The sequence below is a fragment of the Doryrhamphus excisus genome, chromosome 19, assembly GCF_030265055.1.
Source record: "Doryrhamphus excisus isolate RoL2022-K1 chromosome 19, RoL_Dexc_1.0, whole genome shotgun sequence".
Taxonomy (NCBI): Eukaryota; Metazoa; Chordata; class Actinopteri; order Syngnathiformes; family Syngnathidae; genus Doryrhamphus; species Doryrhamphus excisus.
Genome location: NC_080484.1, coordinates 14,660,739 through 14,676,827, shown reverse-complemented (window position 1 = coordinate 14,676,827; position 16,089 = coordinate 14,660,739). Strand labels below are relative to the sequence as shown.

General features: G+C 43.2%; 2 protein-coding genes across 3 annotated transcripts in view; one reads left to right on the top strand and one right to left on the bottom strand.

Annotated features, from left to right (window-relative positions):
- Positions 1-42: 42 nt before the first annotated feature.
- Positions 43-16,089, bottom strand: part of fkbp1b (FKBP prolyl isomerase 1B) — a 17,188-nt gene continuing 1,141 nt past the window's right edge. Inside the window, exons 1-4 of one of the 2 annotated variants that reach the window (XM_058056329.1) lie at positions 9,815-10,117; positions 9,309-9,356; positions 684-796; positions 43-440 (exon numbers count right to left, since the gene is read on the bottom strand). In XM_058056329.1, the coding sequence (XP_057912312.1) occupies positions 312-440; positions 684-796; positions 9,309-9,356; positions 9,815-9,851 (327 nt within the window). In that variant the 5' untranslated portion in view covers positions 9,852-10,117 and the 3' untranslated portion in view covers positions 43-311. Of the gene's footprint in view, positions 441-683; positions 797-9,308; positions 9,357-9,814; positions 10,118-16,089 lie in introns of those variants that run through there. The other variant, XM_058056330.1, reaches the window with a different exon arrangement.
- wdcp (WD repeat and coiled coil containing) overlaps positions 10,213-16,089 on the top strand; it is a 7,698-nt gene continuing 1,821 nt past the window's right edge. Inside the window, exons 1-3 of the mRNA XM_058056325.1 lie at positions 10,213-10,370; positions 11,191-13,072; positions 15,883-16,003. Of these exons, the coding sequence (XP_057912308.1) occupies positions 11,192-13,072; positions 15,883-16,003 (2,002 nt within the window). The 5' untranslated portion in view covers positions 10,213-10,370; position 11,191. The remainder of the gene's footprint in view (positions 10,371-11,190; positions 13,073-15,882; positions 16,004-16,089) is intronic.

The following is a 16,089-nucleotide window of genomic DNA, read 5'->3' as shown; positions in this document are numbered from 1 at the left end:
TATATACTGTAGCTATATATTGAAAAACATGCTCAGTCAGGATGCAGAGCAGAAATACTGGGACTTTTTAATGTGCTTATGCTTATTTTTATGCCAACACAGCAAGGCTGTGTGTGTGTGTGTTTTGGTTGTAGTACGGTGAACCTTTTCTTTCTTACTCGTGACAAAATATACAGCTTTGATTGACACCAAATAGCATGCTTGTTAAAAGATGGCCACAAAGCAACAGAAGAAAGATTTAAATAATAAAAAACAGAGGATGAGTGGGATGGCGGGGAGGGCGGGAGGACGAGGAAGGTGCCGCTGTGCTTTCACTCCAGTTTGAGCAGTTCCACATCAAAAATGAGTGTGGCATTGGGGGGGATGACCCCGGGGTGGCCCGTTGCACCGTAGGCCATGTCCGGTGTGCATGTGAGTTTTACCCTCTGGCCCAGGCTCATCTGAAAGACATTTTAAAAGTTAACAATTAGGAAAGTTATTACAGTAGTAATGTAGTGTTAAATACATATTGTTAAAAGTTCAAAATGTGAACATTGTTAGAAAGTGAGGCGTGCATTCTTTTTAACGGCCAGCAGAGGGAGTTGTTCTACAATTTCCAAATGAAGACGACACTACAGAGTAAGATACTTTTAGTGGTCCAATTACAGCAGGGGTGTCCCCATTTACAAAGTATCCCTCTTTACCTGCGCCACACCTTCCTCCCAGCCTTTAATAACCTCATTTCGTCCGATCTTGAACTTGAAGGGCTTGTTTCTGTCTCGGGACGAGTCAAACTTTTTCCCATTCTGCAGCATACCTGTATTGGAGACAAAAAATCATTCATTCATTCCAATCTGTTATACTCGTTATATGCTCTGACATCTGCATGGTGTTTTGAAAGGAGGCCTTTTAGAAAAGATTTAACAAGAAATCTTATCACGATCTTGGTCACGATCTTGGTCAATGATACCAAATCACAAACGACAAAAACATAAAATGGCACTAAAAGCACACGTTGGGCCACCTAATTAGCCTCCAGGTGGCAACAGTACAGCGTTTTGGTAACACACGTTACAAATGTGGCCCGCAGGACACTACTTTGAGGCCCCCGCTTTGATATGAAAGTTTAATGTTAGTGCGGCCCCGCGCAAGTTTGATATGGATGCTGTATGGTATCATGTACCCAGAAAAAATTATTACGTTTGATTAATGTTCATGTTAAAGGTTAAATAACTGTTAATAGTTATCCTCCCTATCCGTGTGGAAGTGGTAAGTTTTTGGCTATTTAAGTTTAAAGGAAATAACTTGAAGGCTACCGTTTAGGTCGCTAGCTCTCTAGTTTAGCGAGTTAGCATGTGTCTCAAGACCCTGCAGTTGTGCAATGTGTTGTAAATAAAAAGAGTATAAATGTGACTATAGTCGTGTTTTGTCATGTCTACAGGGCTCTAATAATGCTTTGTTCATTTTAATCTGAAATAAATAATTTGTCTACCCACCAACTATATGTGGTTTCTTAAGTTTTTATTATTTGCCGTTTTATTATTATTATATTTATTTATTTATTACTGATTGATTGATTTTCTTTATTCTTGATTTATTTATTTTTCATCTTATTTTGTGTAGAAAAATAAAAAGGAAGATATTTGAGAACAGTGGAATGTTTTATCAGAGCTTTTCTTGTAGAAAATTGGAACCAAAGCAAAGTTTTTTAATTTTTTATAAATAAATTTTATAAATAAATTTATTTAATAAATGCGTTTTTTTTGTTTTTTTTTTGAAAACCTGATGCGGCCCAGTCTCACCCAGACCCGAGTTCCAGTGGCCCCCAAGTAAATTGAGTTTGAGACCCATGATGTATATTCTGAAAGATTCCATTCGGAAAGAGGAAAAACACCTCATGCAAACATGGCTACTGAGTGGTCAATTATGCAAATCCACCATTAGTTCCGTATGTGATAAATTAATTTCCACAAAGTAGGATTTCCTATTTATGACGCATATTCAAGAGTCAAATTGCATGAGTACTTGTACATGTAGGTAGGTCTGCATTGAAATTAAAGCCTCCCCCCCAGGCAAATATGCAAAACATTAGCTTAAATATGCATATTTTGGATTACTCTCCAGTATATATGCTATTGTGACCACCGGTAGGGTTGTCCTCCTCATCTTCCAATCAGTTTGCTTTGGTTTCTTTTTTCTGATGCTAGCATCTGATACTCCCAGCTGTAATATTCCTCACTAATATTATTCCTCACTCAGCAAAACGTGAAGAGTTGGCTACTAAAGACTTTAATGTTGGTGTTGTTGCGCTCATGTTCCTGGGGGGTATGACGGCTAATGCCCCTACTGTATGGGCTCTCCGCTTTCAACCCGCCCCATCTAAACTTAGCAGGTCCGCCATTCCCAAGAATCACAGCGTGTTCCAAACGAGTCGTCGAGTGCGAGCGCAGAGGCGAGCACCTGCTACGTTACGTCCTGGCTACTACAAACCAAAGGCGATGTTTTTCACGCTGTGAAACTCTGAAACCGTGACTACGCTCACTTGACTACAAAATAATGCTTTGGTGGTGGGTCACTGCCCCACTTGTCCCCGATGCAGACATACTGTAACAGCAGAAAGTCAATTCCTCAAGTTGTATGTTTATCCGGAAGTCATAGCTTCTGGACGTTTGTGATAACTTCACAGGTTGGCCAAATGTCACAGCAAAATACAAAATGGAGGAGTGCGCTATCATCTGGTACTGTAACACTAGAGGGTGTTAAAAAGATCTGCCATGGTTATTACACGGGTTGGCTACAATAAATGAGCAATAAATGGCGGTCCAACAAGATACTACAAGTGATGTACACCTCTCTGTACACATTTTGTACTGGCCTTTTACTGTGGCCAACCTGTGCAATAGTAATGTGGTCTGATCATTATATGTGAGGTGGATAAACTATCAATGTTGACTAACAAATTGAAAAAAAATAAAAAAACAGTTCTTATGAGTTGTGCATAGCAGGGTTAGTGGGCGGGGTTAGGTTTGCGGCAGTGGTTCCTGACGCCCCCCTTTCAAGACTCTCAAGAGAAACCCTGACTCGCTAGCTCTTTGGCTGTGTCAGCACAAAAAAGCATTAGCGCACAGAGGTGGGGTTATTTTTACTCTGACATATCCTGTCTCGCCCCGTCTAGAGGAGCTGCCAGCACAACCACCCCCCCCCTCGCTTCCCCGCCCCCGCCCGAGGTTATATGTCTGAGTGCGTACTGCGGCGAGTATGTCGCTTCAAGAGATGCTGACATGAGTACAACTCTCAGCACATGTCGATTGTGTCTTTATTGATTCATGCAAACGATCGATAGCCTGTTTTGGTTGTATTACGGCCGATTGAAGCCCACTATGCAGTGTAAGCAAAAGTCATGTGACAATTCAACCAACAGGAAGTGGAAAAGGTGTTTCTCCATTTGCAGCTTCAACAGCTTGTGACCAAAATATCTTGCGAAGACTTGACTTTTGAGATTATTTAGGACTCAAACATGGCAACAGCCCCATTCTATTCCTGTTGTGAGGAGCTCCAACATGGGAAGGAATGACGTCCTCGTTTGGGCATGACCCGCCCCCCCATTGCTTGTACAGCTTTGTATAGTCTTTATTTATTCATAAATCCCTTACCACTGATTCCAAGTTTTTCACACTAGGGTTTGTTTTATCATGTTTCCCATGATAAAATAAATGACTTATACCAGGATAAATAATAAAACGAGCCTGCGTGCTGCAGCGGATGCATGAGATGAATGAAATGCGTAGGAACATGCGTGTGTGGAAGTATTTAATCAGGAGAACGCTCTGTCATGATGAACAAAACAAAACAGGAGTGTCATAAAAATATCTCCCATATGCAGTTGGAATGGCATGGGTGACTACATCTTCCTTAATCCAAGCACAGGCATTACAGTTGGTTGAAGATTTAGTAGCAACGTGTGCAGAGGCTTTCTTATATTGTATGGTTTAAGGCAGGGGTCTCAAACTCAAGTTACCTGGGGGCCACTGGAGCTAGGGTCTGGGCAAGGCTGGGCCGCATCAGGTTATCCAAAACAAAAAAACCCAAAAAAAACGCATTTATTAAAAACAGAAAAATGAATAAACTTTGCTTTGGTTCCGATTTTCTACAAGAAAAGCTCTGATAAAACATTCCACTGTTCTCAAATATCTTACTTTTTATTTTTTTGCACAAAATAAGATGAAAAATAAATAAACAAAACAAGAATAAAAAAATCAATCAGTAATAAATAAATATGATAATAATAAAACGGCAAATAATAAAAACTTAAGAAACCACATATAGTTGGTGGGTAGACAAATTATTTTTTTCAGATTAAAATTAAAGCATTATTAGAGCCCTGTAGACATGACAAAACACGACTATAGTCACATTTATACTCTTTTTATTTACAACATATTGCGCAACTGCAGGGTCTTGAGACACATGCTAACTCGCAAACTAGAGAGCTAGCGACCTAAACGGTAGCCTTCAAGTTATTTCCTTTAAACTTAAATAGCCAAAAACTTACCACTTCCACACGGATAGGGAGGATAACTATTAACAGTTATTTAACCTTTAACATGAACATGAATCAAACGTAATAATTTTTTCTGGGTACATGATACCATACAGCATCCATATCAAACTTGCGCGGGTCGCACTAACATTAGGCTTTCATATCAAGGCGGGGGCCTCAAACTAGGCCGCGTGTTTGAGACCCCTGGTTTAAGGTTTGTAGCTTTTTATACAAGAAAATTTAAATGTTATATTGTTTTAAATCGTCATATCGTGATACAGGCCAAAAATATTGTGATATTTGCTAAGGTCCACATCTCCTAATATTGCATTTTTTCAAAAACATATGAAAGAATAGATCATTGCTGTTTTGTGGTTGAATACGTCCCATTAGTAGTACAGAAATATGCATATTTATTTCACTGTTCTACCACTAGGCGGCACGGCGATCGAGTGGTTAGCGTGCAGACCTCACAGCTAGGAGACCAGGGTTCAATTCCACCCTCGGCCATCTCTGAGTGGAGTTTGCATGTTCTCCCCGTGCATGCGTGGGTTTTCTCCGGGTACTCCGGTTTCCTCCCACATTCCAAAAACATGCTAGGTTAATTGGCCACTCCAAATTGTCCATAGGTATGAATGTGAGTGTGAATGGTTGTTTGTCTATATGTGCCCTGTGATTGGCTGGCCACCAGTCCGGAGTGTACCCCGCCTCTCGCCCGAAGACAGCTGGGATAGGCTCCAGCACCCCTGTGACCCTCGTGAGGAAAAAGCGGTAGAAAATGAATGAATGAATGAATGTTCTACCACTAGTTAGTGCGTGTACTACTGGCAACAGTTATGAATAAATATACGCAAATGTACACGTGGATAAATCCCATACTTTGCATGGGAATGTTTTTCCGCATGCATGTAGGCAGTGCTATGCTTGGCAAAACATCGGAAAGCGGCAGAAATGTTGACTGCCTGTTTTCCAAAGTCAAAGCCGATATGTTGTTTTTCCTGAAAAACAAAGATAATACAGTAGCTCTGCTTTCATGGATGACTACGGATATTCAAAAATGGTCCCATTTGTGTTGCTGTAATGAGGCCATTTTACTGTACATTTTTAAAAAATGAAACCACAAATCCATTCCCAAAATAGTTGCCGATTAACTGGATAATCCATTAATCATCGATTCATCGTTGCAGCTCCAAATTAAACACAACAAGATTAGCAGGCGCCTGATAACGCTTCAGCTCTGTGTGGGGAGAGGGGGCGGGGGAGGTGGGTGAGCGGCTTTCCCTAATTGTGTCAGCTCTCCAGTTGCATGAGGCCTCGTGACTGCTTGCCATATTTGGGAAACTCCCACTAGAGTCAAACCAGGGTCAGTTGCATGCAGTGCGTGTGTTGAAAGTGAAGATCAGAAAAGCACTAGAGTGTGTTGCTGCATGAAGGACATTAAAATAGTATACTGCAGTATAAAAAAAAAAACATCAAACAAACTACTGTATCTTTATCTTTGCAGGAAGGGTGCCTTTTAGTCCCCAATCTACAGCTAAGTGCTATCACCAGACATCCCCCTCATGGGATCTCATGGGCGTAATCTCGGGTCTTATGAAAGCAACATGTCTGACTCAAACTGCACAGAGACCATGTGACCAAGTTCAAATGACTGCAACGATAATGACATTCTGCTCAAATAGTGGACTCCACTTGCCATGTCTCAATTAAAGCACTTCCACTTTCTTTACCCCACTCATGTTATGCTGCAACTACCTTTAAAAGGTCCCATGTTATGCTAAAATGGCATTTTAATGATGTTCTAACAATAATAGCCCGTTTATGACTTATGATGATTCCCTGCCAGGCTGCTAATAAGCGGTAGAAGATGGATGAATGGAGATTTCCATTAAGATTCCACAAGGATACAAAAGCTAGCTCAGAGATATCAGCTGTCAGATTCCACTCTGAGTGAGCAAAAAATGGAAGACCACAGGCACAGTTCTAGTTCAAATCTCAGATAAGCAGAGGCCAAGGGATGGTGAGAACAGTCAAAGTCAACATTTCATTTTGGAATAAGAGGCTGTGGATGTGATGAAACTAAAATGGGAGTTATTTGGACGTAATATGAGGTGTATGCATGGTGGATGAAGAACACAGCATTCCAAGACAAACACTTGTTACCCACAGGAACATTTGGTGTTGGTTCTATCACGCTGTGTGGCCAGTGCGGCCAGTGCAGGTACTGGAAATCTTATTCAAGTTAAAGGTGGCATGAATTCCAGTCAGTATCAGCAGATTCTTGCCACCAATACTCAAGAATCAGTCATAAAGCTGAAGTTGTGCCGGGGCTGGAGACAACACAAGGACCCTAAACACTGCATCAATGCAAGCATACACCTAATACACAATATACTCCTGTCACCAACATTGGTGCACAAAATTATTCATTCATTCATTTTCTACCGCTTATCCTCACGAGGGTCGCGGGGGGTGCTGGAGCCTATCCCGGCTGTCTTTGGGACTGGTGGCCAGCCAATCACAGGGCACATATAGACAAACAACCATTCACACTCACATTCATACATATGGACAATTTGGAGTGGCTAATTAACCTAGCATGTTTTTGGAATGTGGGAGGAAACCGGAGTACCCGGAGAAAACCCACGCATGCACGGGAAGAACATGCAAACTCCACACAGAGATGGCCGAGGGTGGAATTGAACCCTGGTCTCCTAGCTGTGAGGTCTGCGCGCTAACCACTCGACCACCGTGCACAAAATTATTCATTCATTCATACCGCTTTTCCTCACGAGGGTCACGGGGGGTGCTGGAGCCGGGGTACACAATGGACTGGTGGCCAGCCAATCACAGGGCACATATAGACAAACAACCATTCACACTCACATTCATACCTACGGACAATTTGGAGTGGCTAATTAACCTAGCATGTTTTTGGAATGTGGGAGGAAACTGGAGAACATGCAAACTCCACAAAGAGATGGCCGAGGGTGGAATTGAAACCTGGTCTCCTAGCTGTGATAGCTGTGTTAGCTGTGCGCTAACCACTTGATCGCCGTGCAGCCGTGCACAAAATTAATACTTTCTAAATTAATTGATACTAAAAAAAATATTTTACAAAACCCTAATTTGCTAGCATTTAGCATTTGATATCTGTGTGAGCTTCATGAATAGATCTTGCTTGAGAAAAGCGGAATTTGTCATCCATGAGGAAAGAAGTCGAACTCAAAACGAATAAAACATTCACCAAACTAAATATACATCAGCATGGTTGAACAAGATCTGTTTTACGATGCCCACAGTTGGACACGAACAGAATCTTTCTACTGTCATTATTTTCTATGGCACAAACAGATAATAGTGCACAAATGTAATGTTGATGAGCATTACGGATTGGCTTGTGTTCTACCTTAGCTGCTCCCCGGGTACCCTTCATAAATTCTGACAATAGAGGCATAGCCAATGGAATGAAAGAGTACTGCTTAGTAGGAAAACAAACACATTCCACATATACAAATCCTCCGAACAAAGTCTAAGGTTCATGCCACTCATTTCCACTGGCAGACTCAATAACAGCTTCCGTGCTCTTTGGGGGATTTTGCGCCACACTCGAGCAGCAGCAAAATGGACAGACATGGTGAGGAGTGAAAGAATATGAACACATTGATGGGAGACATCCAATAAACATGGCAACGCATTGTGGTGTTGACACGGCACCAGTGAGGCAACAATTAGTCCTAGCGTCAGCGCCTTGTCAGGGTCTCAGCACGCAGTCAACACAGCCACACGTGTTTATGACACAACCTACACTCGCTAGCTTTTATAGCGGCTTCATAAACCTGCTGATCCTCAGACACGGCGACGATAACACCGCTTTACTTGTTTTTGTTTGCTTTATGTGTGACCTACTTGTCTGGGCGCAGGCACCCTGAGGCACATGCTAACCCAAATGTCTGTCCCAAATGTCTAAGCGTCGCACTCACACACCCAGAGACTGAATAAAGACACAACGGCATTGGACATACTGGACCGGATACTCCCAAAAGTGTATTTAGAAGGTGGTAAACAGGTTTTCTTTGCCTTATTTTCTCTTATGATATCTACTATATTGGCTAATATGAGTGTAAAGGTGACTATAGGGGTGTTATTTCATGTCTAGGGGGCTCTAATCATGTTAAAAAGTGTATTTAGAAGGTGGTAAACAGGTTTTCTTTGCCTTATTTTCTCTTATGATATCTACTATATTGGCTAATATGAGTGTAAAAGTGACTATAGGGGTGTTATTTCATGTCTAGAGGACTCTAATCATGTTAAAAAGTGTATTTAGAAGGTGGTAAACAGGTTTTCTTTGCCTTATTTTCTCTTATGATATCTACTATATTGGCTAATATGAGTGTAAAGGTGACTATAGGGGTGTTATTTCATGTCTGGGGGCTCTAATCATGTTAAAAAAGTGTATTTAGAAGGTGGTAAACAGGTTTTCTTTGCCTTGTTTTCTCTTATGATATCTACTATATTGGTAAATATGAGTGTAAAGATGACTATAGGGTGTTATTTCATGTCTAGGGGGCTCTAATCATGTTAAAACGTGTATTTAGAAGGTGGTAAACAGGTTTCTCCGTCTCGACAAAATAGATGACAACATGAGGTCTTGGGCGTGGCGGTGTCCTCCTGTCTGACGTTCCAAACAGCAGGCGTGCATGTTAGCATTGAAATACACAATCCACAGACATATCTGTACGTCTCAAATTAGGACACAAGATGTGTAGTGGGTGACAGATTCACTCACCAATGTAGTGAACAACGCATGTCTGACCCTTCTTTGGAAATGTGCTTCCTGTGGGAAACAAATACTTCCATTACTATTTCACACACAGCACACATAAGTAAATATAAAATAAATATTACTACACTTTTAACTAGTACTCTTTTTATAATAGTAATGCACTTTTCACATGTACTGTCTATCAATGGTAATATTGTATCACCATGTTATCACATGCTGGAATAACAGCTTGCTCTTACGTCATCACTATACTTGCTTACAGCCACCAGGGGGCATACATTCAGGTTGATATGATGAGCTGTGATGTAATTATCAATGAATGCTTTTTCATTATTATTATTTTTTTTTTACATTGGGGTAGACAAATAATTCATACAGAAAGAGAAATCATACGGCATTGTGTGAGTTAAGTAGCTAGTTAAGCACATATTAAAACCCAGTTAACATAAATATACATTAATAGTAGTTTCGGAATAGGAATCCCCGAAATAGCAAAGGAACTAGCTCACCATCACCGGGAGATATTGTTTCTACTTCCACGCCCATGTTTCCAATACTTCTCCTAGTCCTAGCCGTGGAACATAAGGCCTTCCCAGACGAGCGTTTCCCCGTGTATTCGCTCGGTGTGTGCCGCAGGAAAGCATATGCAGTCACACGACCGCCGACAGCCGCGAGCCTCCCAGACGGAGATGAAAGCCCGTTTTGTGGACTCGCACCGTTTGTTGTAGTAGTAGTCCTAGGAGTCCCCGGCTGTTTCTACGTCACAAGATGGCGCCACTCTGCGGTTGTGCGGAGAACTGAGTGATTTCAGTTGTTTGGTAAGCTCAAATCTCAACCACTGCGTACACACAAGTCTCTTTTGTTTTTGTGGGTTTTTTTTGGTGAATTTGCAGGCAAATAGCGCCGACTAGTGGGGAAATATAATCATTTTTACTTCAACTACATTTCCCATAATCCTCCATTAGCAATAACTTCCGGGTCATTAATAGTGAACATTCGGGTCGCTTTTTAGCCGGCAAATGTTAAGTTCAGCGGGATAGGGTTCACAATAAATACTTAACCAAGGTAAGGTATGTTGTTATAATAATTAACAAAACGCCCAAGTAAGGAGGTTAATTACGTATCTATCTAATTGTCTGTTTTATGTACGTGGAGCTACTCTAAAGCTAACTATAGAAACCATCCTTACTAATGTTATTCTTTATGACAAATTGCTCAAACAGGCTAAAAGTAAAACGCTTCGAAACGAATTGACTTTTTTCTCAAGTCATCAAATTGCAACTTTAGTGGACCTCAAAACAAACTTGTGGAAATGTTATAATTGCTATTACACTTTTTAAACTATATTTTACAAGTATTTATTGGTTGTACCTCCATTTAACATCCATTTATATAAGCTAATATTCTACACAAGACATAGCTACTGGCTTGGTTGTCAGCCATGTTTTTTTAATGTATAACTGGAAGGTTTTGTTTTGGGGTTCTTGTGGGCTCCAAGTGCGTAATTTCCTACTTTCTAGTTGTCTTTTAAACATCATCAGTGTCTAATTTATTCACAGCCATGTGACTTGTTTGTATGGTATTGCTATCATATGCTGTGATGTATTGACTTGACTAAGCTTTTGTTTAATTCTTTAGCAATTTATTAATTATTAATTAGCAATGTCAGCCCACCTCGAGTCAGTCAGCTATTTAGTGAGATATTAGCACTCGTCACAGCGACCTCGGCTCAGGCAAGCGGATTAGGCTGCCTACGTGGAAGGAGAGGAGAGCAGGAGAGGCTTTTCTTAATCTGCATTGGTGGTTGTCGCTCCTCACCCACGCAGATCACGCTGCTGTCCCAGGTAATGGTCGCTTCTTGAATCGTCCTTTCTCTTTCCGCCAGGATGGACCTGGGCAAGGCCAAGCTGCTGCGAAGCGGCGTCAACACGCTGCACCAGGCCATCCACCCCATGCACGGCATCGCCTGGACCGACGGCAGGCAGGTGTGCCTGACGGCGCTGTATTTCATCCACGGCGAGGTCAAGTTTGGCGACACCAATGTGATTGGGCAGTTTGAGCACGTCCTGGGCCTTTTTTGGGGGCCGCTGTGCTGCTCGGACTCGCCCGCCCTGCTGGCTGTGCAGCACAAGAAGCACGTCAGCGTCTGGCAGCTGCAGCTGAGCGCGCTGGAGCACAACAAGCTGCTGTGCACTCAGACCTGCGAGATGAGCGAGCCCTTTCCACTGCTCCCTCAGGGCTGCGTCTGGCATCCCAAACTGGACATCCTGGTCCTCTTGACCAAGAGGGATGCGTCTGTGCTGTTTTCCGTGAGAGTGGACAACAGGAGAACCAAAGCAGACATCAAAGGTAGTGGACTGATCCACTGCGCTTGCTGGACTAAAGATGGCACCCGGCTTGTGGTGGCCATTGGCAGCGAGCTTCACTCGTATGTCTGGAACGACATCCACAAGAGCCTGGTGGCTTGCTCCTTCTGCCCCATCTTTGACGTGGGGGGTTACATCTGTGCCATGGAGGCCACGGGGCCCTCTCAGGTTGCTGTGGCGACAGAGCTGCCTTTGGAAAAACTTTGTGGGTTGAACGCCGGCATGGCCTTCGAGATGCCATCAGAAGCAGACCCGTCGCAGAGCCAGACTATGGACAATGAGCCCCCTCTGGACTCAAGGAGACGATCCTTTGACTCAGAGAGGTCCCACACAACCAGCTTGGGCCCTTTGGACCTCACTCACCTGCTTGCCAAGCACCGCCGTTCAGACCCCAGTCCCCTTATTCACTTTAGACGCAAGGACGCGGTAACGGGCTCGGGGCAGGACTCATCGCACCTAGTATTGATCACATACGAACGCAAGGTCACCACCACCCGTAAAGTAAGCATCCCCGGGATCCTGGTGCCGGATATCGTGGCTTTTGATCCACAGGCTTCCACCGTGGCTGTGGCGTCCAACACTTGCAACATGGTGCTGGTCTACTGCATCACACCGTCTGCCATGCCCAACATCCAGCAGATCTCCTTACAGGCCACTGACAGGCCCAAGGGGGTGTGCTTCCTCAGTGAAAAGGTGCTGCTGCTGATGGTGGGTCGCCAGAAGTCCACCGACCCCGCCTTTCTCCCGTCCTCCAACACGGAAAAATACATCCTTCGCCTTTTAGCTAAAGAGTTGATGTGCGACAGGGAGGGTGCCATCTCGCCGACCCCCTCCTCTCTCAACCCGGAGTCTCGGATTAGGAGGCATTCGGAGCACGTGTCCAAGGAAGACAGGGAGCGCCCGGGCATAAAGGAATTTGTGTTGCCTGGCGCGGGCGTTGCCCGTTCACCCGGTAGCAGGCGCCGGCTGGTAGAGGAGGTGAGGAGCGGCGACGTCAGTCCCGTAGCCAGCTCCGTGGACTTCTCTTCTTCGGAAAGAACCCAGTCCTGCGAATCCTCTTCCGTCACGGTCGAGAACTTTGACGCCAACCACATCAACCGTGTGGCCAGCCTGGCGGTGGCCAGCCAGACCAGCAGGGAACCCGGCCGGGGTGTGTCGCCTCGCCTGGACCTGAACACAGAGGTGCCACCACCCGTCCAGGAGAGGGTCGGAGGGGTGGCTGCCTCAGGCCGGGAACAAGCGCTGGAGCAGCTAGTCTGCAACATGGAGCGGTTGTTTACTCGCTTTGCGGACATGCAGCATTGCCTGAGTGAGATCCGGGACTACACGCAGAACGGGAAGAAGGTTCTGAGCACATACCCCAGCACTGGCGAGCCCCCTTACGTCAACGTCACATGTCAGGTATGTTTCGAGCTGAATGTCATCCATTGTTTTCCACTTTCCACTCATTTTCTTTCCTGCTAACATTACTCTTTATCATTACTGTTTTTATTTCCACTATGTGGCAATCTGCTTTAGTGCTCCACTACATGCTGCTGGTTTTTTCTTTATTAAATTTAGTAAGGCTGCAATACATGAAATCTTTAAAAGTCAATATATGGCAAATTTCATTATCAATTCGGTGTTGTGCGATTTATGCGTCACTCACCACGTCGTGGAGCTGTCTACTCCACCTGCACAGCTTTGTCAATGCAGGCTGATGGAAATAAGTTTAACAAAAATGGATGGAGTCAGAGCAGAGGTGGTATAATGAGGGTAAATTCAACAAATGAAACATGACCGACATGGAGAAAACAGTTCGACCAAAGTCTTCAAAAGTCACTTCACGCTTCACAAAACGAAAATGTATAGCATGCAAGCTTTGCTGCACAGTGGAAGAGTGGTTTCGATCGCCCGCATGGGCATCCCTGTGTGGTTTGCATGATCTCCCCGCGTGTATGCGTGGGTTTTCTCAGAGTACACCGGCTTCCTCCCCCATTCCAAAAACACGTTAGCTTCATTGGCCACTCGTCAAATTGTCCATAGGTATGAATGTAGGTGGGAACGGTTGTTTGTCTATATGTGCCCTGTGATTGGCTGGCCACCAGTCCAGGGTGTACCCGGCCTCTCGCCCGAAGACAGCTGGGATAGGCTCCAGCACCCCCCGCAACCCAAGTGAGGATAAGCGGTATAGAAAATGGATGGATGGATGTGACACGGCAAGGAATGTTACGGCACTTGAAAAAGAAACACAGAAACCCATCCCATCTGAATTCGGGTGAGAGGCGGGGTACACCCTGGACTGGTGGCCAGCCAATCACAGGGCACATATAGACAAACAACCATTCACACTCACATTCATACCTATGGACAATTTGGAGTCGCCAATTAACCTAGCATGTTTTTGGAATGTGGGAGGAAACCGGAGTACCCGGAGAAAACCCACGCATGCACGGGGAGAACATGCAAACTCCACACAGAGATGGCCGAGGGTGGAATTGAACTAGCTGTGAGGCCTGTGTGCTAACTTGCTCACCATGCAACCCAGTCACTAGAATATCCTAGCTTTGTTCCCTTTTAAAGAGAATGTTACCCTTGATGCTAACTAGCCTCATGCTAGCATTTTGTCTGTTAGCTGATTCATGACAGTGATAGGACATGTATGTGAGTGTGTGTGTGTGTGTCACTTTTTATTTCAGTTTTATCACCTTAAGCGGGGCTTAAATGTAGTGCATTATAAATATTTTATAAAGCACTATATTTAAATAAACAACTTGCACACAGTGGTGGTAATAAGTTTTAATTTTCTCATAAAGTCGGAGTGGAGACAAGCTTGGATTCAATTACATTTAGCCGTCATTAAGACAGGGTTGGAGTAATTTACTATCCAATCATTTCTTTATTTATGTACTTTATGTATAAAATGTGTGTGTGTTTTGCTGTCTGGGCTACTTACTTTCCTTAACCCAATGCTGCAAATAAAACAATATGTTGTACTCTAATACATCCTCATACTGTACTATTTGTTCTCATTCCAAAGACATGTACACCACAGCAAGCAGCTGTCTTGACAGCATTCTCAGCATGATTATTACTGACGTGCTTCACTCCAGTCATCCAATAAGCCAGGTTACACACTTCCTTCAAGGACACATTTTTACAAAGCTCACTGAGATCAAATATGAAGACTGCAATTAAACACAAAATTGAACACAATTAAACATAAACATTTACAGTCATACACAAACGTTGAAACAAATCCTGTTGCTGGCTTTTCTGACTCATATTTCTTTTTTCTATTTATTGTTACTGTTATTGTTATGAACAGCTTACATAACAAAAAGTATCTATTTTTGCACTTTATATAAAAAAGTAGTCTATAGTGCATAGCATACATTTGTATTTTTGTGCACATTTGACAAACATTTACATTTTTTTATTATAAGTATATATTATCAGTACTTTAAGAGAATATTCAAGCAGCATCCTGGTGTTGTGCACTCTGACGGTTGAAATCTATTTCTGAATATAGAGGTGGAGATTAAACTTGTTTTTAAAAAAAAAATCAGATTAATCAAAAAATAACTGATTAATTGATTATGAAAATAATCGTTAGTTGCATCCCTAGTTTAAGACTCTTCTGTTGCCACCTTTTCTGATGGGATCAAGTTTGTGTCCCAGTTAAGAAGCGATGCCTCGGCTTGGTTATACAGTAAAACTCGGATATATCGGATTCAATTGTTCCCACTGGTTTTGTCTGAAATAAGCGAAATCCGTTATATGCGTATACCGGAAAATGTCCGTTTTACGCATATATCGTTATTTATATCCGGTATATGCGTAAATCGGATTTTATCCGTTATAAAAAGGCACTTCCTTGACTATGTTTCCAATGTACCTGGACGCGCAGGCAACGCTGCAAACGCTGCAAATGACGTCGTATAGCGGCCTGTCACGATTCAGCGAATCGGAGCGCCACGATGCGGCCATCCGATATATGCGAGGGAAATTTAATGGAAATGCATTGGAACGGGACTGCAGATTTTGTCCGAAATAGGCGAAATCCGTTATAAAAAATCCGATATATGCAATGAATTTTTATTGGAAATGCATTACAGAAAAATTGGTTCTTTTTTATCTGTCCGTTGTGAGCGAATTTCCGATATATCCGAGTCCGATATATCCGAGGTTTACTGTATTACGTATTAAGGACTTTGTCGCTGCCTTTGCAGAAACAGCTTTCAGAGAACGTGTTCATCGACGAGCGGAGGCCGGTGCTGCTGTGCGATGGCAAGTTGTGTCTGCACGCCGTGCAAGAGCTCTTCAACCTCAGCATTGTGGAGATGCTGCACGGTACGTTTGTATGAGTATTCAATGTTGGAAGAATCTGCTACTTTGTTGTTCTCCTTATCACCTGGAGCTATAATTGGAGGTGATTA